Genomic DNA, 27699 nt, shown 5'->3' with positions numbered 1-27699 from the left:
AGAGGAAGCATGTATCAGAAATTAAAAGACCCATTGTCCACAGAAATCCGCGAACCAGCAAAAAATCTGCGATATATATATTTAAATATACTTACATATAAAATCCGCGATAGAGTGAAGCTGTGAAAGTCGAAGAGTGATATAGTGAGAGGTTACTGTATATCCATCCATCCATTATCCATCCATCCATCCATTTTCCAACCCACTATATCCTAACTAAAGGGTCACAGGGGTCTGCTGGAGCCAATCCCAGCCAACACAGGGGAGCTAGGCAGGAAACAAACCCCATGAAATGTACTATATAACAGATCGATAGATAGTGGTTTAGGCGTTCAACTTTAAACCCAGAGGTTGTGGGTTCAAATACTCCTATTAACTCTGTGCGACCAAAAGCAGGTCATGTTCTGTGTTTGTTCTCCAATTGGAAAAACAAAAGAAATGTAATCAATCGTATCTCAAATGTTGCTTGAATAAAGGCATTAGGCAAATAAGTACACAGTGCAAATTACAGTCCACAAAGCAACTATGTCTTGTTGAAAGTTCACACCAATTCCATTACAACATATAACAAAACTATTCTTGTTAAGGAACATTCATTTTCCCATTTTCTTTTCCAAAAACCATCATCCCCCCAAAACATTATACCAACATCCATACTACACACATTTATCTTTGATTTAAAATCAATTCCCAGTAAATGCCTTATTTCCTATGACTTTCCGTCTCTCTTTTACAGGAGTGAATCCCCACTTCTTAATATCTCTTTTAACTGTCCCTTCTAGCTCCTTTTCTAAACTGTTTTTTTACACACTGCACATTGCTGGTCACAGTTCTCTTTATAAGAATACACCTGGCATCCCATGTGCTCTTCTTTGCCGGGCTAATAATAAGTACTTACTTATTCATTCGAAAACAAAATCAGGCAAATATGTACTGTGAATGTAAATGGTCCTGTGTCAGTCCTTTAGATCTGTTGAATAAAGGATGTCCATTGGGACAATCGCTGTTATTTAACACTAGAATTACCAGAGCCTGCGAAAAATCTCGTAGATCCGGCCCACCTTAAATCCATTCACACCTCTCCGTCAGCGTCTTTTGTTCTGTAAATGTGCCAATAAAGACAAGCAGCAAGCAGCCTGCTATTCCATCCCCCACCGCCGCAGAACGTGCACAAAGTTCTCCCAGCTTATGCCTTGATTGATTATCTGGAAGTGAAGTGCTTTTACAAGTCCTATAAATGTACAGCATCTGTTACAGACACAGATCAAATGTATGTGTGTACTGTATAATATTAACAATAGGAGCAGCTCACTACTGAAAATGGAAAATATAAGAGGCACTCGGGATCGAACCTTGATTGCAAGTCAGCAAATCTTACCACTATGCCACGGAAGCTGTTGTACCGTCCTTGAACCTTTTGTGAAAGTGTTTATTTGATCTTTGGACTTCAGGCTTCACACATTATATAGTTTATTGCCAACATTTTGTTATTTACTACTAAAATATGAAAAACGTTTCTGTTTTAACAATGTGTTTACACAGATTATTGCAGAAACGGAACACATATGAAATGCATGTGTTCCAAATAACAATCTATTATTTCCAATCTAAAACTCCAGCACTTCACTCCCAGATAATCAATCAAGGCATGAGCTGGGAGAACATTGTGCACGTTTTGCAGCAGTGGGGGATGGGATATCAGGCTGCTTGCTGCTTGTCTTTTTTGGCACATTTACAGGACAAAAGACGCTGATGGAGAGGTGAATGGATTTAAGGTGGGCTGGATCTACAAGTTTTTTCGTAGGCTCTGGTAATTCTAGTGTTAAAAGAAAATGCCCAACAATAGATAAGATGCGTGTTAAATTGCTCTTAGTGAAATAGATATGTAAAAGATAGTTTTTATCAACTGCTAATATAATTTATTAATTCACATTTGCTTTCAGTTTGTTTCCTTGCACCCTTTGTTGGCTGGGATTGGCTCTAGCAGAACCCCGTGACCCTGTAGTTAGGATATAGTGGGCTGGAAAATGGATGGATGGATGGCTGGATGGATTTGCTTTCATTTTAACATAAGTGAGCTTTCCAATCTAAAAGGCTTATGGATGCAGTCAACCATTCATATCCTTTTAAAAACATTCTTATAAAAGACATATAAAAGGCACTTCTTCCAAAGCCTGTAGCTTCTGACCTGTTAGTTGATTGTTCTGTAGCTCCTTCATTTTCTTTTGATTGAAGTTCACAGTAGTATAGAGACCCTCGTCAGCCATCCTGCCAAGAAAATTACAAAGACTGAGGGAGGTGAGGTGATTTAAGTGGGCAATGGAGGGGTTTGCACCTACAAACTGGTGACAGTTCAGTACAAGGCAGAAAGGCAATGAAATTCTTAAAACTATGTAACCTCACTGGCTACGTGAGGGATGTGATGGCGAGCAATGTGTCTATTAGATAGAATTTAATAAGCACACAAAAGTGTAACAAATTGATAACTACATGCAGCCAATAGGCCCCTTATTTTACTGTGTCCTTGACAAATCAGCTCTCTACAGGCTTCAAAACAACAAAATAATTTCAAAGTATAGTAAATCCAGGGAGATGAAGACACAATCAAGATTACGACTGAATATAGACAGGAGCAGACTGACTGCAAGTGTCTGAATCAGAAGGAAGGTCAGCTGGACAATTTGACATCTGTGGCAGAGCAACTGGCGCTCAGCAGGCTCCTGTCAATTATGGAGAATCCACTGCATCCACTAAACACTGTCATCTCCAGACAGAGGAGCAGCTTCAGAGACAGACTGCTGTAACTGTCCTGTTCCACTGACAGACTAAGGAGATCGTTCCTCCCCCATACTATGCGACTCTTCAGTTCCACCTGGGGGGGTAAATGTTAACATTATACTGTACAAAGTTATTGTCTGTTTTTACCTACATTTTTATCACTCTTTAATTTAATATTGTTTTTTATCACTATGCTGCTGCTGGAGTATGTGAATTTCCCCTTGGGATTAATAAAGTATCTATCTATCTATCTATCTATCTATCTATCTATCTATCTATCTATCTATCTATCTATCTATCTATCTATCTATCTATCTATCTATCTATCTATCTATCTATCTATCTATCTATCTATCTATCTATCTATCTATCTATCTATCACTGATCTAAAATGCAAGAGTCAAAAAAGGAAAAGTGTCTCACACTCTAAAGTCTTTGTACTTGAGTAAACCCTTCTTTCAAATACTGACCCCGAGAACAACATTACTTTAAAAAAACAAAGAAAAAAAACAATTTATCAATTTCTAACCAAAATTAGAGAGAAGCTAGCTGGAGTGCTGCATGTGAGCCATGTCCTATATACCTTGAATGACTTAAATTCCACTTGTCACAAAAATGCATAAGAAGCTAAAATCAGTAAAACAGAATTTAGGTTACAAACCTGCTGTGCAGCTCATCCCATTCACCTTCCCTATGACTGAATGTTTGCTGCTAATGTGATTTTTTTTACTTCCTTCTCCTTAGTATAAACTTAACCAAAGTGTTCTAAAATGGTCAACACCTACAGAAGAACACTTTACTAAAAGGAAGCAGACTGCTGGTTGCAATCAGAGAAGTTCCAAATAAAACTGTCAAGAAGGCAGGCACGCTAGACTTCCTCTACCGGGGCCCTCATCCTCCACAGATTGTGTGACGAGAACATGAAGGAAGACAACTTTTAAGTGCAAGACAGAGAGACTTAGTGCGAGCTGATCAATCTTTATTCTCAAAGTTTAAAAACAATTCTCAAAATCATTCTGGTTTAAGTCTGCAGGCTAAAATATCTCCTGAGTAGCTGTGATGTTTGACTCTGTTAATGTAACTATAACTAGTTTCATGGAATTAGAAAAGCAAAGAAAAATATTTGCTTAATTTTTGTGTAAAATGTACTCTGGCATGATTTTTGAGTCTCTTGTTATTGGGATGTCTGTAAAATGTAAAGTATCATCCATGATTCTTCCTAACTGATCGTTTAGATATTGTCCATCAAAACACAAGAATTACCAAATGCTGCACATAGTGCCATCTTTTAGAGGGTACAGCCACACACACACACACACACACACACACACACACACGCACGCGCACACACACACACACACACACACACACACGCCCACACACGCTCACACACACGTACACACACACACTCCAGTGTGAGCCATCCATTGTCCACATAAATGGAAGAGTTTGTGAAAGCCCATGATAATATTGTAAGAATATTATAAAACTGTAGTTTTAGTGACTGGGCAAAAAAGTGAAAGACAAGGTATAGAAACTACGAGGCAGCAGCACTAACAGCGTGCCACTGTTTTTCCCTCTAGGCAAAGTTCGACTAAAATATGAAATAATAACAACAACAATATTTATTTCTATTGTACATTTTCATACAAATGATGTAGCTCAAAGTGCGTTACAGGATGAAGAAAGAGAAAAAAGACAAAATATAAAAAATAAAATTAGGCAATACTAATTAACATAGAATAAAAGTAAGGTCCGATGTCCAGATGGCTGGAGAAAAAAAAATCTGCAGGGGCTCTGAGGCCACGAGACCACCCAGCCCCTTCTAGGCATTCTACCTAACATAAATGATCTCAATCAGTCCTCATGGTATTCAGGGTTCACATGGAAGAACTTGATGATGACGGCATTGGGGACTTCTGGCCTTTAATCAATCAATGTAGGATTATCAATAATAATAATAATAATAATAATAATAATAATAATAATAATAATAATATGGGTGATGTGATGGCACAGTATAGCGGTTAACAGTGCAGTTTTGCAGGCTTTGAAGATTTAAAGTTCGCTCCAGTTACCATCTGGCTGGGGTTGGCAAAATCCCGCTGTGCCTCCTTTGGGTGCTTTCACCACATGTTCCTGTCCTCCAAAAGATGATGGTAAGTTAACTGGCTAATCTGACCTGTTATGAATGAGTGCAGGTCTGTTCATGAGTGGTGCTCCATCCACAGTTAATTCTTTCCTTTTTCTTGATGTTGCTCAGATAGTCTCTGCACTAGTTTAAGTGGTTGTATTAACGAAAGGGTCAAGGATAATACAAGTTCACATTTTTTGTTATGTGTATATAGTACATCATAGAGAGTAAGGTGCCCATGTGGATATTTCACATTGTTTACCTGCCTGGGTGTTGTGTAATTATTTAAATGTCCTGCTACATCCTCAAGACAAGATGGACTTGAGAGAATATGAGTGTGTGTCCTTTGATAGACTGGCATCCCATCCAGGGGTGGTTTCTGTCATGTGGCTCTCGGCGAAAAGACAGACTAAGTATCATTACAACAATGCCATTCTGCCGGGGCCAGACATGATTCTCAAATGAGAATGCACGGCTGGGGAAAACCTGTTTAAAAGTGTGTAGTGAACAGCGGCAAAATCCTGTGCTGTAAAGGCTACACCCACAGGGATTCTTCCAAAAGTAGCCGCCCCAGATTGCATTTTAAACTGCTGTCAGGGTTTCGGGGAGAGAGCAAAATATATGAACAAAAGACCTGATGCAAAGAAATAAAATGAAAAGCTAAAATTGCTGTTATCCATTCAGGAGCTCAAAGCACAAGGAAACTGAAGATCAATAATTAATTTGAATGTTGTTATGAGCGCTGTGACCACCGCAGCTACTGGGCTCCACACATTTGAGAACTGCCTCTGTCTGCTACGATATCTTTCTGCCACTTTAACTTTTGCATGACATAAAAACAGCCCATACACTTTAAATAAGAATTGTGCTCTATGGATATACAACATATAAAAATGCAGCAGTTACTTTGTCATGGCATGTTTCCATTTCTTTATTTATTGATTTAGACAAAAAGTCAGTAGGTGGATGTTGTGCTTCCACTGCTGTTGTTAGGCAGGTTTGTTTGCGTATTTACATACATTTCTTTTGCTTTTTTTGAGCTGTGCAATTACAGAGGGTTGACCGCAAGGTGCCCCAAAACTTTAACATTGTCTTTTACAATATACTGTATGTTGTCACACACACACATGCCTGGGAGACAATTTCAGGGATTGTCACTTATAATGCCTCTCCTCTCCTTCCCGCTGTAGAGAATATGACATCATTTCCAGTTCTCCTGGACCCGCCTCTTCCAGCTCATCACCTTTATAACCAGCACCACCACCACCATCTTTTTCCAGGCTAATGCTAGACTCATATATATTGCTTATGTTAGGGAATGAGACAAGGTAAGAGCTGGGGCACCACTGAAAATGAACTCCATTTAATGGAACAAAAAAACAAAGAAAAGCAGTCATAGTAATAAAGTAACTCAGAGATCAATGGCCACAACCAGTTTACATTAAGAATCAGGCCTGTAATACCTTTTGGTGCATGGCAGTTTTATATTATCTGAGTGAGGAGGAACTTCCAGGACACCAAGGGAATTAACCTTAGTCAGTTTTTTGAGAGTTTATTCAGGACTGTGGAGAAAAGGGGAAAAACTACTTATGGCGATGTCCCCTTCTGGTGTGGAGTAGTACTGCTTATCTTATCTGAGCCCTGATAAAAGATAGAGTAACTTCTTTGTGCCTTTTCTAGGGAGCCATTAAAAAGCAAATATTGTTGAAAACTGCATGTAAATTGTAAGTAGTGTGGCAAAAGTGCGCAGTCCTTTTCAGGAAAGCACATAAAAGGGTGACTACAGTGGCTCAAGCCCCTGTCCTTTCATCTAATTGGTCAATGTGCATTTTTCTCTCATTGCAAGAAACTGAGAAAAAGCCATTCTAAGCATTATTCCTTGTTAACGCTATGTAGACGACTGTTTACCATCCTGATGTCGGCATCCCTCTTTTCTCCCACTTTGTCTTTCCTTTTATTTTATTATCTCCTCTGTGCCATGCAGGCTCCCTTTATAGCCCTAACTGGTTGTAGGTGCTGTCCTTTCACTTCTTCAAGCACCTGACTGACTCACTCACATTTGTATGTGAAATGCGCAATCAGCCAAGAACCCCAATCCTCTCTGGAACAGCATGTGTGAACTTGCACCCACCCAGATCCTGCACACTCTTGGGACTCTCAAGTACTTAGTAAAACCCACGCTTCTCCATGGACCTCTTATCACACTAAGAAGCCAAATTTATTATGAAATTGAGAAAGAGGGTCATCTTATTTCACTTCAGCGTTTTCTGGAGGTGGGTTACAAATAAGATTAAATAAAGGTTTGCTATGCAGACTACTGTTTACCGTCCCATGTGGAAATATAATATGGCTTTTAATAGGGGCGTCACTGCACTGGGGCACTTTTCTGTTTTCTTCTTCTTTTCTTAAACATGAGGACTGCATGCAGAATTCCCGGTATGGAAGTGAACCTGCAGCTTGCCTAACTACTGCAGACAGGTGACATGGAGACCCCCTGTTTCAATGCATTTCTGTGAAGAAGATCATTCACACTCTAAGTAGTACAACAAAACTAGGAGTGTTCATTGCTCGGTAATAGTTTTATTGGTGAAATTCACCAAAGTATTTTTCATGGTGTATTTGATTAGTTTGGTGGTGACCTTGTTCACCAAATGTTTCCCTGAAAATCTCCTGTGCAGCCAGTTTAGACAAACTTCTTTTTTTGCCCCAGCACCCTGTGATGCTTTGCGAGGCCAGCACGACTTCCCAGAGCTGTAGTAGCCAATGTTGGATGGTACAGACCCCCCCGGCCCCTGAGGTAAATAACACTGATCCTTGCCCCACAGTCTTACTGTCTGTCAGTCCCCAGCTGCAGAACAAAGAGCAGAGGCTCTCATCCAGAGGCGGTTAGCATGAAGCTCTTCCTCTTCTATGCCCTCCTCTACCTCTCCATCTCCCAGATGCTGGAGCGTAACATGCCTCTGTTGCCCAGCCACCCCCAAATCCAGTGCCTAAATGGGCACCAGGCAAAACTGTTGATGCTGCAGCTTCTACACTATTGGCTGGTGAACACAGTCCCATTGACTACTGAAGAGTTGTGTCAGATCCCCGGCTGCCATTACTTTGTAATTCTGTGGGTAGACTGACTGTCATAAAAATGAATTCAGTTCTGGATCAGCAGAGATTTCCAGACCCCTGGAAGCAGGGCACTGGGTTGTGTGTGCACTTGTAAATAAGGAAAATGTAAATAAACGTGTGTTGGTTGATGAACCTACGGTGTCTGCCTGTCTGTGTCCGGGCCAGCTTCCACAGTTCCTATTCAGGGGATCTCTACCCAGTTGCCTGCCTCCTCTCTAGCATACACTGGTGTCTTCCAATCCTGATGTTGGCATCCCTCTTTTCTCCCTCTGTTTTATTCTCTTTTATTTTATTATCTACTGTCTGCCATGCAAGCTCCCTTTATAGCCCTAATTGGGTGTAGGTGCTGTCCTTCCGCTTCTCCGAGTTCCTGACTGACCCACTCACATTTGTATGTGAAATACGTGATTACCCAAGAACACCAATCCACTCTGGAACAGCACATGCACACACACATGTGAATCTGCACCTGCCTGGATCCTGCACATTCTTGGGACTCTCAATTACTTCGTAAAACCCACGTTTTTCCACAGACCTCTTTTCACACTCACCAGCCAAATTTATTATGAAATCAAGAAAGAGGCTCATCTTATTTCACTTCAGCGTTTTCTGGAGGTGGGTCACAAATAAGGTTTAATAAAGGTTAAGAACCTCTGATTTAAGTGCATGTTCACTACAATACTTGGCAGGGTATAGAGTGGCACATATCCAGGGTGTCCAATGTCAATTGGCAAAGCACAATAAAATGGAGAGAAAAGACAGGGCCGTTGTCAGGTGTCTGATAGATACAGCGTCACTGCTTTGCTGCCAGGAGTTAGTGTCTAAAGGACATGATGAGAGTGGAGATTTTCAGAGAATTTATGTAATGGGCTTGAAAAGTCTGCTCATATCTTGACTGCTCACTTACTCATCATCTGTGTTACTGTCAAAACCTACTTAAAATAATTTTACTGCTGTTAATAAAGCTACGGTTCTGCAGTAAATGAAGGCTGAGGTCAAAACATCCTTTTTTGGCATATAAATGAGACAACAGGCATTTCTTATTGTGTACAGCATTCCATTTTAATGAGTTTTATGTATTCTACCGGCTTAATTCAGGAGAGTTTTGTTGGCTTCTTTGATGATTCAGGAGAGTGGGATGTAAACACTCTGATGAAGACCTCATGTAAGCTGCCAAGATTTTAAAAATATTTGACCATATTAAGCAGTAAAGTATAGATGGAGACAAGGTTTGTGTTAGTTATTATGCATTTTATTTTAATGAATGACAGTGGCACACACTGGGCTTCAACATGGACAAAGCACTTCAGAAGAGGCTGAGAGGTCCACCCAAAGCTAAGCATGTTTGGACCCGGCCATTACTTGGATGGGAGACCATTGAGGAAAAGTTAGGGTTGCTGCTGGAAGAGGTGTTGGTCAGGCCAGCAGGAGACACTTACCCTGAGATGTGAATGTGGATGCCACTATCCCAGTGCAGTGATGGGCATACTGTACTGTAAAAATGGTGGTGTCCATTGGATGAGATGTAAAACTGAGGCCCTGGCTTTCTGTGGTTATAAACGATCCTTGGACATTAATCATAAAGAGTAGGGTGTAGCCTAATGTCCTGGCTAAACTGCCCACCAAAGCCTAGTCATTCTGGCCCCCTAATCATTCCCTGTATCTAACTGGTTAACTCCACCTAATAGCTCATGTGTATCGAGCATACTGGTGAAAAAATTGCTGCTGTTGCATCATCCTGCTGGGTGCTATAAATTAGTGGTGGTTGAATTGGCTCCCCAATCTAATAATAATAATAATGTTTTATTTATGTAGCGCCTTTCATACACTCAAGGACACTTTACAGTTAAATACACACATTAACAAGACAGTAGAAACTACATACACGAAAAAGACAAATACTCCTTGAAAAGATGTCTTTTTAACAGAAGTTTGAAATTAATAATAGATTTACTTTGTGTGCTGTTGGAAGGAGCAGGAGGTGGTTACTGCTAATTGAGGGCTATGTAAAAATGCCTTCAAGTTGAACGTGTCTGGGGTTGAGTCACCACCACTATGAGCTGGTATTCCGTCATTCAAATGAGCAGCTTCAGACTCAGCTGCAGGGGAGCCTATAAATATATCACACAAAGTCATATATGAATACTACTAGAGTCCTTATAAGGATAGCAACTACTCAAAATTGTAATGCAAAGAACAAGAATCCATGTAGTGCAGCACTACAGTATTATGATCAGTATCTGATGTTTTGAAATGTAATGTAGTATACATTATGGTTTCTTCCCATTTATCGGTTGGCACACACAAGCACTTGAGAGACAACTTCAGGGCTTGTCAAATGGTAATTCCACCATGAGTCAAGGGCCGGCACTGTCAACTAATGCCTATCCTTTCTCTCTCTTTGTCTGCACATCAGAAGATCAACGGCATGAAGAAGTCTAATGTCACTTCTGGTTTTCGGTCAGCTGAACCCACTCCGATGTATAAACACCTCCAACACCATTTTGGCATCAATCTTGTAGAAGGACTTCTGACATACTTGGTCAAAATGTATCACAAAACTTATACAGTACAGGGATCACCGCTCAGTGTCCCAGTGCTCTCTTGTTTGTTTGTTATCTTAAAAGGTTGAGAAGGTTACTTCTGTCCCATGAACAGAGTACTGTGAAAGTGTAATTTACAAGGGCTAATTCACTTGTAACACATCACCACTCTCCAGGCGAAGCTTATGTTTTTTTCTGCACGTTTTTTTTTTTACAATACATTATATTTAAAAGGGCAAAAAGAAACTCAAATTGATTGTAGAAAATTCTGTATGTCTAGATAAATGTAGTTTTTTGGACATATACTTTTACAAAAGCAGATTTTTGGTTGATTAGTGTCAGTTTAACAGATATGACAGAAGACGCACATGGGTGGGCATCCCAGCCTGGATGTTACAACGTTTCTTACCTGGACAGAAGGCCAGCCCTTCAAAAGCACAAGAAAGTGGGCAAAGATCATCTTGCTTCAGCCAGGAGACAGGCAAAAGATTCCAGTGTGGCACTGGATACATTGGCATCACGGCAGGGTTGGACTGATCAAAAATACCTAGTCAGAAGACCAGTGTGATGGAAGGACAGGTGGAGACAACCTGGAAGAGCTACATTGCTCCCCCGACATGCTAGGTGGCAGCCTCCCTGGGTGATGCTACCTGTGTGGACACCTGCAAGGCATGCTGGGAACAGTAGTCCCATAAGGCAGCCTTTTCGGCTTCCACGGGTGTTTCCAGGGGTGATGTAGGGGTCCATCATCCCTACTTTATGGGACAGCCATTTGACCCATAAGTACTTCCATTGGGCTATGCCTTAGCACTGAAAGTACTGTTGGATTTGAGATAAAAGAAGCCACTCAACCTCATCCATGCAAGTTGGCGTCCGGTGGAAGAAGGACAAAGCTCACCTTGAGGAGTGGAAGGAGAGAGAAAAAGAGAAGGTGAAGAACACAATTATTTTCGTGACTTTCAAAAGCCTTTTGAAAGGTATTTGTGAAAATAAATGTTTGTATTCTATCGGGACTAGTGTTGTGGTAGTTGTGTCTGGGGTTTCGGGTGCTACTACAGCCCCTACTGGCCGCATAGGCTATTATATATAAGCAATACTAATCTAAGTGAACTAGTATATTTAATAGAGGAAAATACATGAGAGCAGTTAGTAAAATTATCTCCAAGAATGGTCTGGAAAGACAGAAGCCTAGACTGTAGTCTACTATACTCCAGATATTAAAAAGTAACAAACGAAGCTGGGGAAAGAAAGCATGGCATCAGCAACACCTCTCTCAGAGGGTGGATCAAATCATTAAATACATTTAAGAAGTACCACAGAAATTTAATAATAATAATAATCATAATAATAATCATGCGGTGGGCTGGTGCCCTGCCCGGGGTTTGTTTCCTGCCTTGCGCCCTGTGTTGACTGGAGTTGGCTCCCAATCCCGTGACCCTGTAGTTAGGATATAGCGGGTTGGATACTAGATGGATGGATAATAATATTCATCATCCTCATCATCATCTGTTGCTCTCTTTGTTTTTAATGCCATCTTAGCAGTTCAACGTCCAGAACCTGTTGTTTTGTTATTATTATTATTGCTCGCCCACCAAGGGGGGCGCTAAGCACCTGCCATTTCACATCCCTGCCGCTTGCATTGTGAAAGGGGTGGCTGAACGCACACTAAGGAGATGTGGATGGATCAGCTGCTGGCTTTCTGCTGCTGCTGCCAGGCTGCATGTTCTGCTTGTCGCGCTGCACGTCGATCATTTAAAAGCATGTACAGCAGCTGTCCATTTGTCTCACTGCCTTATCTTGTTAAAGTGTCTCTCCGAGATGATCACGTCTCAACCCACGATATTCTTATGTATGTACAGAGATTATTATTATTATGATTATTATTATTATTCTGTTGTCAGACCAAAGGATTCATAAAACATTAGGAGAACAGGTAGGGATTATATAAAACAACTCAAAATTTCAGGAAGACCATGATGTATAAGAGCTGCTCCTCTGAACAGAGGTGTTTGGGATAACTAGGGAGCATGTTTCATTGGCACTCTCTAAGAGAGGTCTATAATAATAATAATAATATATTTTATTCATTTGTAGGCGCCTTTCTAAACACTCAAGGACACCGAACAATAGATAAAACACAGATTATAAACAAAATATGAGATACAGTGATCCCTCGCTATATCGCGCTTCGCCTTTCGCGGCTTCACTCCATCGCGGATTTTATATGTAAGCATATTTAAATATATATCGCGGATTTTTCGCTGCTTCGTGGGTTTCTGCGGACAATAGGTCTTTTAATTTCTGGTGCATGCTTCCTCAGTTGGTTTGCCCAGTTGATTTCATACAAGGGACGCTATTGGCAGATGGCTGAGAAGCTATCCAGCTTACTTTCTCTCTCTCTCTCTCTCTTGCGCTGACGTAGGGGGGTGTGAGCAGGGGGGCTGTGTGCAGCTGCTTCCTGAAAGGACATGCTGCACGGAGCTTCGCATACTTAAAAGCTCAAAGGGCACGTATTGATTTTTTTTATCTGTCTCTCTATCTCTCTCTCTCTCTCTCTCTCTTCCTCTTTCTTCCTGCTCCTGACAGAGGGGGTGTGAGCTGCCGCCTTCAACAGCTTTGTACCGGCGGTGCTTCGCATACTTAAAAGCCAAAAAGCCCTATTGATTTTTTTTTTGACTGCTTGCTTTGCACTCCTTTGAAAAGGAAGATATGTTTGCATTCTTTTAATTGTGAGACAGAACTGTCATCTCTGTCTTGTCATGGAGCACAGTTTAAACTTTTGAAAAAGAGACAAATGTTTGTTTGCAGTGTTTGAATAACGTTCCTGTCTCTCTACAACCTCCTGTGTTTCTGCGCAACTCTGTGACCCAAGCATGACATTCTTAAAATAACCATATAAACATATGGTTTCTACTTTGCGGATTTTCCTATTTCGCGGGTGGCTCTGGAACGCAACCCCCGCGATGGAGGAGGGATTACTGTACTTTAACCTTTTCAGATTTATAGTTGACAGATTTATAGTAGTAGGTCTTATGACTGAAAGTTTTGTCAACAGGAGGGCAGTGTATTCTGGGAAAGCTCAAAGGTAAAGGTTAAGCAGGATTCAGAGGATTTTACATTGTTAGAAAGTAACACAAGACAGTTTTTAAATAGCCAGTCTTCTTGCAGATTCAAGTAGAATTGGACTCTCATGGAAAAGTTACCTTGAGCTTTGTGATAATGATGATTAAGTAAGAATGTACTTTGAGAAAGTGAAAAAATATTATGTTGCCCTCTGCTAAATTTGATGAAAACAAACAAATGAAGTACTTATTTTGGACAAGAAGGGGGTAGAACGGCTGCCTTTAATTGCACTTTTTACAAAAAACGATTTCTCTCACTTCAACTGAAATGGACATTTTCAATTGCAGTTTTTTCTCACATGTTTGTAAAGAACTAATTTCAGTTCCAGAAAGGAACACTTGCAAGGAGCGTTCCTCTCGGGCGAAATGGATACATTCATAGAGTTTTCTGTCTGTTGTTACTTAGTTAATAGACTCTTGGAAAAAGAGCTCTAACTCTGGTAAGTAATCGTTCTGTTAAACACTGATTAAGGATATAATTTGCAACTAAATGTAAAGAAGCCATCTAGGAATTGTCTTCTGAAACTGAATGAGGACTGCATGAACCTACCCAGGTTGTATAACAGCTTATATTTGCTGCTATAGGTTTTGACGCAAATAGACATAATTTTTAAGTGAAAGCTTAAATCAATGTCTTTGTCTGATTGCTTCTAGTGAGCAGGGATGTCAGCTTTCCACTCCTTGTTTAGCTGAAGTTTGTTAAGGGCACAGAGGATGCTTTTATGACAGCCTCTTTTAGTGTTAAACTTGGCTGATGTGAAGGCTTGAAAGAAAAAGACAGCCCCATTCAGCAAGCCTACTGCCATTAGAGGTCCCATGGGGTACAATATAGACAGTGAGACAGGTAAAAGGTTACCACTAACAGAAATATAGGTGGTTTTGATATTTCTTCCTATGCCCCATTAAGAAAAGAACCTAAGAGGTTAAGTTGGTACCTTTCATGATGGGTGCATCACAATAAAAGAAATTTAAATAAAGCCAAGGAAACACTCATGATGTCCTGAGAGTGGTAGTATGGGGGGTTTAGGCATTTTTCACATAGTCTCAGAACACTTTGGGATTCTTCCACTGGAGTTGCAGGCTGAGACATGGGAAAAGTATTCCTGTCTAGAACAAAGCAATTTGAATACTAATGTAAAAAAAATATTATTTAAAGATATCCCAACTCTACTTATTATATTAAGCTTTCAGGAATACCATTATAACACAATAAATGGCACACACACACACACACACACTTGTTACAGATATTCATAAGAAGTAAAAATGGTTTTGCATAATGCACAGAGAGGTTAGTAGGGTTTTGTTTTTCTTCTTTCCATTTTATTCTTTGTTTTCTTCATTTAGTACTTTTGCTTATTAAAGGCTCTATATTTTTGGCATCCTTTTACCTCTTTGTGGCTATTTCTGGGTGTAGAGGGCTTCCATGAGAGGTCTCATGCTATCATAAGTCCTTCAAGATCATTTTGAATTTGTTTAAGAGCCCCTGGTGGTTGAATTCAGCTGTCTTCTGCTATCAAGAGTGTCAAATTTCTCATTCTCAGTCTGACTGCAGATTATCATTTCAGAAACTCCCAGTATAACCAGTGACTTATGAATTAGATATTAGATGTGAATAAGGGCAGCTGCTGCTTCACAGATCCTTTGTTTGATTTCACCACACCATGCATCATACCATCCATTAAATAGTGTGTTTTTGTTTAGGTGTATGCAATTCTCTCCTTCTTTATGGTCTCCCTTAAAGTTGTCCGGCTCATATCCATGATCGTTTTGATTATCCCTTTGGCCCCAGAACCTGCAAGAGAAGAGGAGCTGTCAGTCATGCACTGGCACTTGCACACTAGAGTTGGGTCAGCTTTATAGAACACACAAGTGATATAAGACACTGTGGGTATCTTAGATACACAAAAGAAATGACATGAACTAAGATGTGTAATGTGATTTCAGTCATGTCAAGTTCTGCAGAAGGCAGGAGAAGCTCTGAGTGTAATTCCCACTGCTGGAGTGTGTGCATGTGTGTAATTAATGTGTTTTACATGATCATAGCATCAGTGATCTTAGTATGGCAATCAACTATATAATAAAATGCTATGGTCTCTCTGTGTGTCAATCTAATCTGATTGGTCAGTTTTGCATTAGTGATGCGATCAAAAGAGGAAGTGTGAGCGGGAGACACACGTAAGGAAAGAGACAATAAAATATTTTTAAATTGATTCTGTTATAGGTAATCTGGCTAGTTTCAAATAAAAACCAAAAAACAGAAAGAAACACAATTGCTGCATATCCAGCTTTACAAGGACATTTCATTTTTGTGGCACACAAAATGCCCTGACCTATTAAGTCCATACTTCAATGTAACAGATTTGGGCTTTGGTATCCTGGGTTGCAGGTTGTTTAATTTTTCATACCATATACATTTGTTTTTGTGGTTGTTTGCATTGTTTATAATTTGGCAATACCATTTTGTGAAATGTTTTGCAAAGTCTCAGAAATTTTATTTTTAGTCTGCTTTTTGCTAGTCGTTAGAATAATTGTGCAATCATTCCCAGCCTACATAAGATGGCAGCACAGAGCTTTTAAAATCTAAGCTTTTGGATCCATAATAAAAGCAAACAATTCTGTTAAGAGATAGTTGAGGTCTTTTAAACAAGTTAATATTAGAGCCTAGGCAACAAACTTCAAGCTTTTGATTCTATTGTGGTGTTTCACGTTTTGACAGTCATTTCGGTCAGACTATCTCATGAATCTGACCACCATCTACTCTCTATTACTTAGATATTAACCTGCTTTTTTTGCTACTCGAACCCTTTCTGAGTACAAAGTGTTTAAAACAAGCATGGCATGTGACATCTCAGGGAACAGTCAAGCGGTCATGTTGGATATCTTTAAAAGAGAGACTTGGAAAGCCAGAAACCATCTGCACCAACTGTTAAATAAATTAAAACCTTTTGGCCAATTTCTTATTTTTTATTTAAACTTCTTTTCAACCTTACAGTAAATATCTTCAAGCCTTTTTGACTGGATTATTATATACAGTCCTTTGTTAACAATCCCAGCCTGGTCCTGACTACTCTTTACATTTTTCCGTAAGAAGCTTACTCTGCCTCACTCACTTTAGAATATAAATAATAAGAACCTTCTTTTATGGAAATATCTAAACACACGTGACAGATAAGGAACTGGGTTTTCTCCTCAGACGTGTACTAATTATCCTCAAAACACACTCACCTGTCTGTTTTGCACAGAAACTCACAAGGTGTTGCCTGGAATCAAACAAAGTCACTTTTTTAGTGATATCACCTGCAAATCAAATGAACATGACCTGCCGAGGCAGAGAAGTGAACTTTCAGTGCTCTGTGGCTCCTTTACTGAGAGGGTCAGAAATATAGGGGTTACCTTTACGTTCGTTGTTATTTTTTATATTTTTATGTAGTTTCTGTTATCTTTGTTTACGATTTAACATTAATGGGTGGCATGGTGGAGCAGTGGTAGCGCTGCTGCCTCACAGTAAGGAGACCCAGGTTCACTTCCTGGGTCTTCCCTGCGTGGAGTTTGCATGTTCTCCCCGTGTCTGTGTGGGCTTGCTCCCACAGTCCAAAGACATGCAGGTTAGGTGCATTGGTGATCCTAAATTGTCCCTAGTGTGTGCTTGGTGTGCTTGTGCCCTGCAGTGGGCTGGTGCCCTGCCCAGGGTTTGTTCCTGTGTTGGCTGGGATTGACTCCAGCAGACCCCCGTGACCCTTTGTTAGGATATAGTGGGTTGGAAAATGACTGACCGACATTTATGTAGTGTCTCTTTAAATGTTCTAAAGTTCCATGTGCTTTGTTGAGCAAAGCACCAAGAGGCAGGGCCACCCTAACATCATTGTTGTTGGGATTTTCCTTGGGCTATATATCAAGCCAGTGCGAGAATTTCAACAATGAATTATCAAGTTTGTGATGGATTTTACAACTGATATTTGTCTTGATTGGATTTTCTTGGTTTTGTGATCATTTTGCCCTGTTTTTTAGATTTCAGTCTCAGATTATGTTTTTGGGACTTGTTCACTTACAATTGCAGTTCAGGGAAATCTTTTTTTGCTGTTTCGAGTATGTTTGTTATTTCTTTATTTTTTTTATAATTAAATCTTACAGTTTGAAGTTGTCTTAACAATCCAATTTTATCTCCTTTGTAAGGAATATTTATTTTGGGACTTTAAATGTCTTTCTGAACTTTCAAAGTGAGCCTCCCATTTTGGGAGCCCCTTCAGGGTGTAGCCTCCTGGTAGCAGTAGGGAGGGTGGCTGATTTAAGGTGAGCCTCTTTTTGTCAGATTAGTGAAAGTCCTGGCCCGCTTTATGGTCACTTTGAAGGCCTTGCACACCTTTCTATCTTCTCTATCTCTCATTCTTTCCTAGGGCATGAAACGAAAGCAGACAATGGCTAACGGTGAGATAACTCCAGGCTGTCAACATCCAGATCCAGAAACTCCTGTCTAGATGGAGGCACCTGAGGGATTTGGAGGCTTGTCTGCTGGAAAAATCCTCCCTGACATCTGAAATCGTTACAGCAAATCGTGGTTCAGTAACATCGACTCCACGCTGTGCCGCTCACTTTCAAGGCCAAGTGAGCTTTACCCCTGCGCCTCGTCAACAATGAAGAACTTGGCCTGTTTCAGCTATGCAGGCAGGGATTTAAGGCTAGAACACCTTCATTGGCACAGGCAAGCATCTCCACTTAGAACCCGTTCAACCCTCTCCGCGCCCCCAGTTTGCCTTCAACCCTGGGTGATGTATTTGTGATTGGAGATTCAATTGTACAAAATCTAAATATCTCTTGCCCTAATCAGAAATCTTTTCTCTCTTGTTTTTCCGGTGCTTGTGTCCGAAATGTTATGAGACGGGCGCCGACAGTATTCGAGAGGCACAAGAACAGGGTAGTGGGATCCATTGTGATACATGCCATGGTAAATGACGTGAGATACCGACAGTCAGAGATTCTCAAGGTCAGACTTCACAGCACTAATTAAAGCCACGAAGGAGAGGAACCTGGCTGCAAGAATCTTCATCTTGGGTCCCCTACCTCTCGTTAGAAGATCGAACGAGTATTATAGTCGTCTGCTGGCGTTAAACATCTGGCTGAAAGGCTTCTGCGAGAGTCGAAATATCGGGTTTGTAGACAACTGGGACCTCTTCTGGGAGAGGCCTGTTTATTCAAGCGGGATGGTCTGCACCCAAATAGCTTCAGCGCATGGGTCCTCTCCAAAAACATTGCTAAGGTAATTCATCTCTCTTGACTCTCCATTTTTACTCCTAACCCTTTCCATAATGCTTTGCTAGGATGTGATAATTTGGTAACAAAATCTTCCTCAAAAGTGCACTGCATTAATACTCTAATAACTAACCTCAATGCATGTAAAAAAAACTAGGCAGTGAGACATAAATATGAATAATTTAATTACAATGAACAATGCATTAAAACTATAAAAACAGATTATAGATTAAATGAAAAATATGCACAGAGCGGCGCTAATAAAAATAACTTAATTTCTATCTCGAATACCCATAACACACATACAATTCAGTTCCGCTCATCTGAAACACTAAATATGGCTTTATTAAATGTTAGAGCATTAACCAAGAAGATGTTTTGCCTCAATGATCTTATTAATAATAGGAAAATTAATCCAAGTGAAACGTGGATTAGCTCTGATGGCGCAGCTGTTTTAATCGAATCTGCGCCTCCAAATTACAGCTTTGCTCATGCGGATCGCCAAGTTAAGAAAGGCAGTGGTTTAGCAAACATTTACTCGAGCTGGTTAAAGTATAAAGATGTCAGTTTTGGTAAATTCAAGTCTATTGAGTATCTTGCCATTGTTATTCATGGAGTTTCTCAGTTTCTTGTATTATCCATGTATAGACCTCCTAAATACAATGTGTCTTTCTTTAAGGAATTCTCGGACTTGGTGTCAATTGTAATTACGAACTATGACACATTCCTAATAGTCAGTGACTTTAACTTTCATATCGATAATCAGTGTGACCCGAAAGTAAAAGAATTCATGAAATGGACTCTTTTGATTTGAGCCACCACATTAGTCAGTCTACACACAAAGCAGGTCATACGTTAGACTTAGTAATTACTAAAGGACTAAAAGCTGACATGAAGCATATCATTAATATTGGTCTATAAGACAATTTTCTCTACTATTTAATATAGAAATAACAATAGAAAATATTCAAGAGAAGCATATTGTTAAAAAAAAACGCTTCTTTGCTTCATCAGCAGCTTCAAAATTTACAAACATTATAAGCAACCAGTCCAGCCCATTTGTAGTGCTTATTACAATAGTGAGAATTATGTAAATAGTAAGGTGGAAAATTTTCAGAACAAATCCCAGTACAGAAACTGCACTCATTAAAGTAGTAAATGACTTGCAGTTGAAGGCAGACAGAGGCCATTTATCTGTTCTCATCCTCTTAGATTTGAGTGCCGCATTTGATACCATTGATCACAATATTCTTAGAAATTGCCTTAATCAATGGGTGGGCCTCTCTGGCAGTGTCTTAAATTGGTTTGAGTCCTATCTGGCAGGTAGAAAATTCTTTATTAGTTGTGGTAATTATACTTCAAAGACACATGATATTCTGTATGGTATTCCACAAGGCTCTATCCTGGGTCTGCTGCTCTTTTTGATTTACATACTTCCATTAGGTCAGATTATCTCAAGGCATAATGTGAGCCACCACAGCTGTATTTATTAATAGCGCCTGATGACCCTGACTCTCTTGATTCACTGACACAATGTCTTACTTGTGTTTCTGAATGGATGAGTAGTAATTTTCTCAAACTAAATAAGGAGAAAACAGAAATTTTACTGATTGGCATTAATAGATATAATGAGGTTATTAGAAATTAACGATGCATTAGGATTAAAAGTCAAGACAGAGATAAAGAATATAGGGGAAACTATTGACTCTTACCTGAATTTTAAATCACATCTTAATCAGATTACTAGGACAGCATTTTTTCACTTAAGAAATATAGCAAAACTTAGACCTCTTATAATACTGCAAGATGCTGAGAAATTAGTTCACACTTTTGTTTTCAGTTGACTAGATTACTGTAACACACTCCTCTCCAGACTACCCAAAAAAGACATCAATTGATTGCATCTAGTGAAGAATGCAGCTGCTAGAATCTTAACTAGGAAAAGAAAATCCAAGCACATTTCTCCAGTTTTGATGTCACTACATCGGTTACCTGTGTCATTTAGAACTGACTTTAAAATAGTGCTTATAGTTTACAAAGCCTTAAATAATCTCACTCCATCTTATATTTCAAAATGTCTTACAGCTTACACTCCAAATCATAACCCTAGATCATCAAATGAGTGTCTGCTTAGAATTCCAAGAGCTAAATTTAAAAGAAGTGGTGAGGCGGCCTTCTGCTGTTATGTGCCTAAAATCTGGAATAGCTTGCCAATAGGAATTCGCCAGGCTAATACAGTGGAGCACTTTAAAAAACTAATGAAAACACATTATTTTAATATGGCTTTCTCATAGCTTCATCTTAGTTTAATCCTGATGCTCCGTATATTCAATTAATTATCATCGTTATTCATGGTGGCTCCAAAATCCGTACTAACCCCTACTTTCTCTTCTGTTCTCTTTCTGTTTTTCTGTGGTGGCGATCTGCGCCACCACCACCTAATCAAAGCACTGTGATGTCCCTACATTGATGGATTAAAGGCCACATGACCGTCATCATCAAGTTCTTCCATGTGAACCCTGAATACCATGAGGACTGATTGTAAGGTCATTTATGTTAGGTAGAATTCCTACAGGGGGCTGGGTGGTCTTGTGGCCTGGGACCCCTGCAGATTTTATTTTTTTCTCCAGCCGTCTAGAGTTTTGTTTATTCTCTCCTCCCTGGCCATCAGACCTTACTTTTATTCTATGTTAATTAGTGTTCCGTTATTTTAATTCTTATTTATTTTGTCTTTTTTCTCTTTCTTCATCATGTAAAGCACTTTGAGCTACATTATTTGTATGAAAATGTGCTATATAAATAAATGTTGTTTTTGCCATGTTTTTGACTCCAACACAGAGCAACAGCATAAGTAGAAATTTTTGGAGAATGACTAAAATATCAATGCAGTTGTGAAGAAGGGCCATAGTACCTTTAAACAACAAATGTCTTTGTTTTCTTTGGGGGGGATAGGTGTTCTTTTCTATTGTTTTTGTTAAGAATTCTATACAAAAGGGATGAAGGAATCATCTCACTGCGAGTCCTCTGTAAACTTTAAAAGGGTGTCCTTGGGAGGTGAGTCTGTAGCTATAGTAATAATGGAATTTTGAGCTTTTATTCTGGGCATGAATATTTACAATGGTCCAGAAGGTTTTGGAGAATAACAATTAGAAGAGTCATGCCACTTAGTTTATTGGGGTTACTTAGTAATTTTGACAGTACAGAGGTAAAGTAGTGTGTGCGGCTACCTAATGGATTTAATGTTCAGGGTTCAAATCCCTTGGCCATTCTTTGTCTGTGTGGAGTTTGCACATACTCCTTTGGTCTGTGTAGACCTCTATGTACTCTAATAATCCTTACTTATTCATCATTTGTGTTAGATTAGCTCTAAATTGGACCTATGTGTGGTAAGCTTGAGCTTGTGTCCAAGTCAGCCCAGCAGTGGGTTGGTGTTCTATCCTTGTTCCTAGTTTTCCCAGGACCTTCAATCTGATTAAGTGAGTTAAAAACAGCATTAATATATAAATACTCAGTAAAGTGGAATCCTCATCATTCCATGTGGATGATGAAATAAATGATACTTTGGTTACCAGTCCATTTGAATTAAGTCATTTTGAAGACTGCCCCAAGTAACATAGCCAAAAAAGTGAGAATCTATCATAAGAGTGGGCTTGTGTTAACATTAAACATTTTTGTTATTTTCTGTTAAATAAAAAAGAGAGATATGACAAGAATGTGCAAGGGACTAACCATGCCAGGGTGCCATCTCTTGTATTGACCAACCTCAGATATAAAGATTGTGAATGTTGAAAATAGCAGGTTATGCCTGACCCACAAACTGACAAGAAACACAGAAAGGGAATAGCTGATGTTATTCCCTCCTTAGACATTTAAGTAAAGACAAGATAGAAAACAGGGAAAGACTCTGGTGGGAAAGTTGGCTGCTGCAACCTGGTGTGTCAGTCTGATACACACTTTACATTATACAGTATTACAAATTGAATCCATGTCTGTCTTGGCAGAGCATTTACACGGCTTATGGAGTTGGATGTAAAAATGGTGACTCACTAGCCTTTGTAAATTATCCTACCAGAGGCTGGATTGAGCTTTATCACCTAACCATTTAATAAATTGTTGCATCTTTATGTATTTTCTATTTAAACACAACTGTAAAGTCATATAAAAACAGACAATTGACCGAGAGTAATGAAACCTGTTGCATGTTTAATGATCACATTCCTGTCCAGAGCACTGAGCCAACAGTTTCTAATGCGAAAAAAAAATATTCTTACTTGTTGTTTTCATTCAGAAGTCTGTTGTCCACCCAGAGGTACTGACCTTCTATCTTCTGGTCAGTTAAACCAATCCAGTGAGATTTGTCAGTTTTGCTGATAGTCTTATTCAGTAAGAAGCTCTGATGAGAAAACAAACTTGTGTCTGTAAAGAAGCGTCTCTGTTACAAGTCAGTGATATCGCTGTACTTCACTACCCCAATGTGATATTTTCTGTTCAACTCCCATCTGCAAATGACTTCCTGCGTTATCTCCACCAAGTTGAATGACTTACCTGTTCCTCTTGGCTCTCTATGATCACAAGGTGACCCCCCATTGATGTGCAGTTATCACGACTGTCATTCCAAGACAATTTATTAGTGGAGAAGTAGTAACATTTTGTGTTGAATGGCACCCAACTCTCTGGGCAGAAGACACATTGCCTTTCTGTGAGATGAGAGAACAGAAAGCTGAATGAGTGAGACCACCAGAGTTCTGTTGTCAATGTTAAACTGAGCCCCTTAGGCAAATGAAAGGTCTCTGCTGTGGTACTGGTGATTCAAAAACCTACTGTTGATACTGGGATGTACATCTGGGAGATACACGAGAAAGAAAGGGAGTGCTAGGGGTTGAAGGGCCTGGAGCAGGAGAAGCCGCTTGTGATTAATGAAGGATTGTGACAGCAACTCATGACTGCAACAATGATGACTCTTGTTGTTTAAATTTACAAGTAGGCAGGGATTCATAGAAATAAACTTATGAATAGGCAGGGATTCTTAGAAAAAGCACTCACCTGGTTTTGAGACATCTTGTAGAGAGCAGTATTTATTAAGAGATGTAGTCAGGGCTGAGTGGTTCCCTTGTAATGCTGAGTGCCTCATTTGCAGGTCACTAAAGCTCTGTGTCAAATTCATATTTTGGGATTGCAGTGCTGTGTGGCTTTGATTCAGAGCTATGTACTGGGTTTTCAGGTTTAAGAGCTGATCCTTCTGAACTGTGAAGTTCTCATGTAATATCCTCAGCTCTTCGTTGGTATTAGAAAGGTTTTGTTCCAGTTTCTCTTGGTTTATTTGATTTTCTTTGTATTTATGGTTAAGGACAACTAAATGACAAAACAAAAAATATTGAAGTCAGGTAGGTTGTGCCACTTCTAACTTACTTGTGGATTGTCTTTGAGAAAGTATTGAAAAGGGGATTAATGGAGAAGCGTAGAGTTTTTCAGGGTCTCAATTTTCCCATGTATTAATCCTCCTCCCACACTACACCTTTTTATGTCCTGTGTCTTTCTTTCTTTTGCTTCAAGAATCTTTCTCCTTCATTACACTTCTTGATGACTGAGATGGCGAACATAAGCACAGTATACACTATAAATGTTACACATGTTAAAGGAGCAAATCCACTTAATTTTTTTGCATAATGAAATCCTTGAACACTTAAAAATACATTTGAGATCTGCAGACATTAACATCACGTTAACAATAATAGCAATAACTCTTTGAAATTTACTCCCTTTCTTATTTCCCCTGTGGCAGATGGCCGGGGTCATTACCTGGCTGGGATGCCTAAAAGGACTGGAAGGTGGAAGGAAGGAATAGCTTCCGGGCCACGAAGGGGCAACCGCCCTGGAGCAGGAGAGGACCACGGGAGAAGAACAAACAGCTTCTGGCCTGTTGGATCCCGTGGCCACCGCCAGTGGGCGCCTTAAGCCTCGTAGGACTTGGAAATAGTTACTTCTGCCACACTCGGCAAGATGGCAGAGGAACCTGCTAGGGACGCCCAGAGTACTTCCGCCACACCAGGAAGTGCTGCCGGATGGGCATCATCAGACACCTGGAGCACATCCGGGCAGGAATAAAAGGCGCCGCCTTCCTACAGTCTGAGAGCCAGAGTCAGGAGTGGGAGTAGGACGAAGCTCCCAGGAGGAGAGTAGAGGTGGCCAAGGACTGAGAAAAAGAGTTATTGAAGGGTGATTATTGATAGTGTGCATTGTGTGCTGTGTGACACTGTCTTTATTAATGTTTAATAAATGTGTGCTTTTTATAAAGATGTGGTTTCCGACTGGTGGTGTCCGGGCAAGTCTCACACCCCTTTTTAATCTGGCAAACTCCTAGAATCAAAATGTCAATGTTACTCCCAGAAGCAAGGCAATTCCATTACCTGTCACAGTTGGAAATTGTAATATTTTACAGCATTTTACTATTATTATTATTTATTACCAGATGAACTTTGTGCAATTAAAGCATAAGAAAATTAATTTGACAAATGGTATTAAATTGAAGCTCTGACCTCAGCTCCACCTTTTCCAGCTATTAAACAGTTTGTTGAGAGCAAATGGTCAGACTGGAATGTTCTAAAAGACACTGGTATTGTGGGACACCCAAAATATTTACTTCATGGGTCAGGTCGCCACCACCACCAGGCTGAAAATGAAAAATTCAAATATCAGCCTTTGTTCAGGATTACGCTGCCCTATTCATGGCTTTGGAAATAGGAGTGTCAGTGTGCCAAATTTGCAATTTCTTAAAATAAACTTTGATCATAGATCTATCCACAGTGAACCCTCGTCAGCTAATATAGCATTGTTTAACTCAAGATCTCTTAATGGCAAATCGCTGGTGCTGTCAGAATTCATTCAACAAAATCAAGTCTTGCTTTATTCATTGTTCTCTATCATCCCCCAAAATACAATGCATCTTTTTATCTGATCTGACTGAATTATTAACCCACTTAAGTTCCCTTTTGCTGAGAGTCACACTTCTTGATTATTTCAACATCCATATTGACATTACTACATGTAAACTGAGAAATGAATTCCTATCCTTACTGGACTGTTTTTGATTTTCCTACCCACTCTGGTGGTCATATATTGGACTTGATCCGCACATCTGGATTATTTGTTGGCAATGCTTATAGCAGTGATTTGGGACTCTTTGATCATAAAACAGTTCACAGATCACTGTCTCATTATCTCTCCCTCCTCTTACCTATGAATGTCAAATTTCTTTCAGAAACCTTAAAAATATCTGTCCTTCTATCCTTGCTAATTCCGTCTTCACCTATTTGTTGGTTTGTTGTGTGATGGGTGCGGCAATGTGCTGTATCAGCGTGTGCTCCTAACCTCCTCCTCCTCCTCCAAACTATTCAATCAGATAGTCTTGATGATCACTATGACACAGTCCTTTTTTCAGAACTAGATTAAACATCCCCTTTAAAGCATAAGGAAGTTTCCTTTATGCGTTCAGCTCTGTGGTACAATTCAGAGATACAGTCTATGAAAGCAGCTGGCCAATACCAGTATGTCACGTAAGACTGGCCTCACTGTGCACATCCAGGCTTTCTCTAACCTTCAAAAGGCTTACAGAGATGCACAAACTGCAGCCAAGAACACACATTAGAATAATAGAAAGTGGCTATGATAACCCAAGGGTTTTGTCCTGTAGTTAATAAATTACTTCTAGCTGAACTGGCCTAATTATCTCCTCTACCAAAGCCTGTGAAAAATTCCTCCACTTTTTCCGCAATACAGTAATCCCTCGCTACTTCGCGGTTCACTTTTCGCGGATTCACGACTTCACGGGTTTTTAAATACAAGTGATTGCCCGCCTATCGTGGAAGTTATGTTCTAGACCCATCAGCAACAGGAGAAAATCCGCGATATAGAAAGACCATATAAATAAACATTTTTATAGTTTAAGCCTTAAAATACCCATCCCACATGCTTTAAACACATGTAAACTTATAAAACACACTTTGTTAACACATATGATATGTGGATGTGGGGCTAAGGATATGAGTAACATCTCACTATTATAAAACATTTTAATTTCACGCAAGACAAGACAGTGAGACAGGAAAATTGGTGATGTACAGGCTTTTAAATTATTGACAGGCAGAGCGACAAGCAGCACAAAGCCAGCACAAAGTCCACTTCTCCTTAGTGTTCATTCAGCTCCCCACCCCCTTGACAATGCGAAGTGGAGGAGCGTACTGCGCTTCCGGGGAGGGGGGGTTTGAGCGAAGGTGCGATCAGCTCTCACACACACACACACACACACACACACACACTCCTCCTTCCGAACGCGCAGAGCGACAAGCAGGCATTTTGGTAGAAGCAGCACAAAGTCCATCTCTGCTCAGCGTGAGTTCAGCTGCCCCCCTTCACAAAGCGAGTGCAGACACATTGACGTCTGATCGCTGCGTGCAGTGTGCAGTGTTGGTCTGCGGTGTTTAAGAATGTAGAAAGTGTTTAAGAGCATAGGAAGTGTTTATAAGAGTGTGGGAAAGGTTAACAAGAGAGTGAGAAAGGTTTATAAGAGTGTGGGAAGGGTTTATAAAGCCTTAAAATATGTATAAATAATAAAATAAATATAGGTCACTACTTCGCGGATTTTCACCTATCGCGGGGGGCTCTGGAACATAACCCCCGCGATAGGTGAGGGATTACTGTAAAATTAAATCTAAATAATTTAACTAACATAAATCCATCATCCATTTATATCTTTAAC

General features: G+C 39.9%; 2 protein-coding genes across 2 annotated transcripts in view; both read right to left on the bottom strand.

Moving 5' to 3' along the window:
• Positions 1-2499, bottom strand: part of LOC127527757 (asialoglycoprotein receptor 1-like) — a 70055-nt gene extending 67556 nt beyond the window's left edge. Inside the window, exon 1 of the mRNA XM_051927580.1 lies at positions 2189-2499. Within this exon, the coding sequence (XP_051783540.1) occupies positions 2189-2267 (79 nt within the window). The 5' untranslated portion in view covers positions 2268-2499. The remainder of the gene's footprint in view (positions 1-2188) is intronic.
• Positions 2500-15073: 12574 nt separating this feature from the next.
• Positions 15074-27699, bottom strand: part of LOC114643593 (asialoglycoprotein receptor 2-like) — a 53698-nt gene continuing 41072 nt past the window's right edge. The window contains exons 6-9 of the mRNA XM_051927586.1: positions 23988-24296; positions 23490-23641; positions 23216-23337; positions 15074-15489 (exon numbers count right to left, since the gene is read on the bottom strand). Of these exons, the coding sequence (XP_051783546.1) occupies positions 15300-15489; positions 23216-23337; positions 23490-23641; positions 23988-24296 (773 nt within the window). The 3' untranslated portion in view covers positions 15074-15299. The remainder of the gene's footprint in view (positions 15490-23215; positions 23338-23489; positions 23642-23987; positions 24297-27699) is intronic.

Source organism: Erpetoichthys calabaricus, chromosome 5 (assembly GCF_900747795.2).
Source record: "Erpetoichthys calabaricus chromosome 5, fErpCal1.3, whole genome shotgun sequence".
Lineage (NCBI taxonomy): Eukaryota > Metazoa > Chordata > Cladistia > Polypteriformes > Polypteridae > Erpetoichthys > Erpetoichthys calabaricus.
The sequence above is the reverse complement of the archived record's forward strand: the minus strand, read 5'-3'. Positions and strand labels throughout refer to the sequence as shown.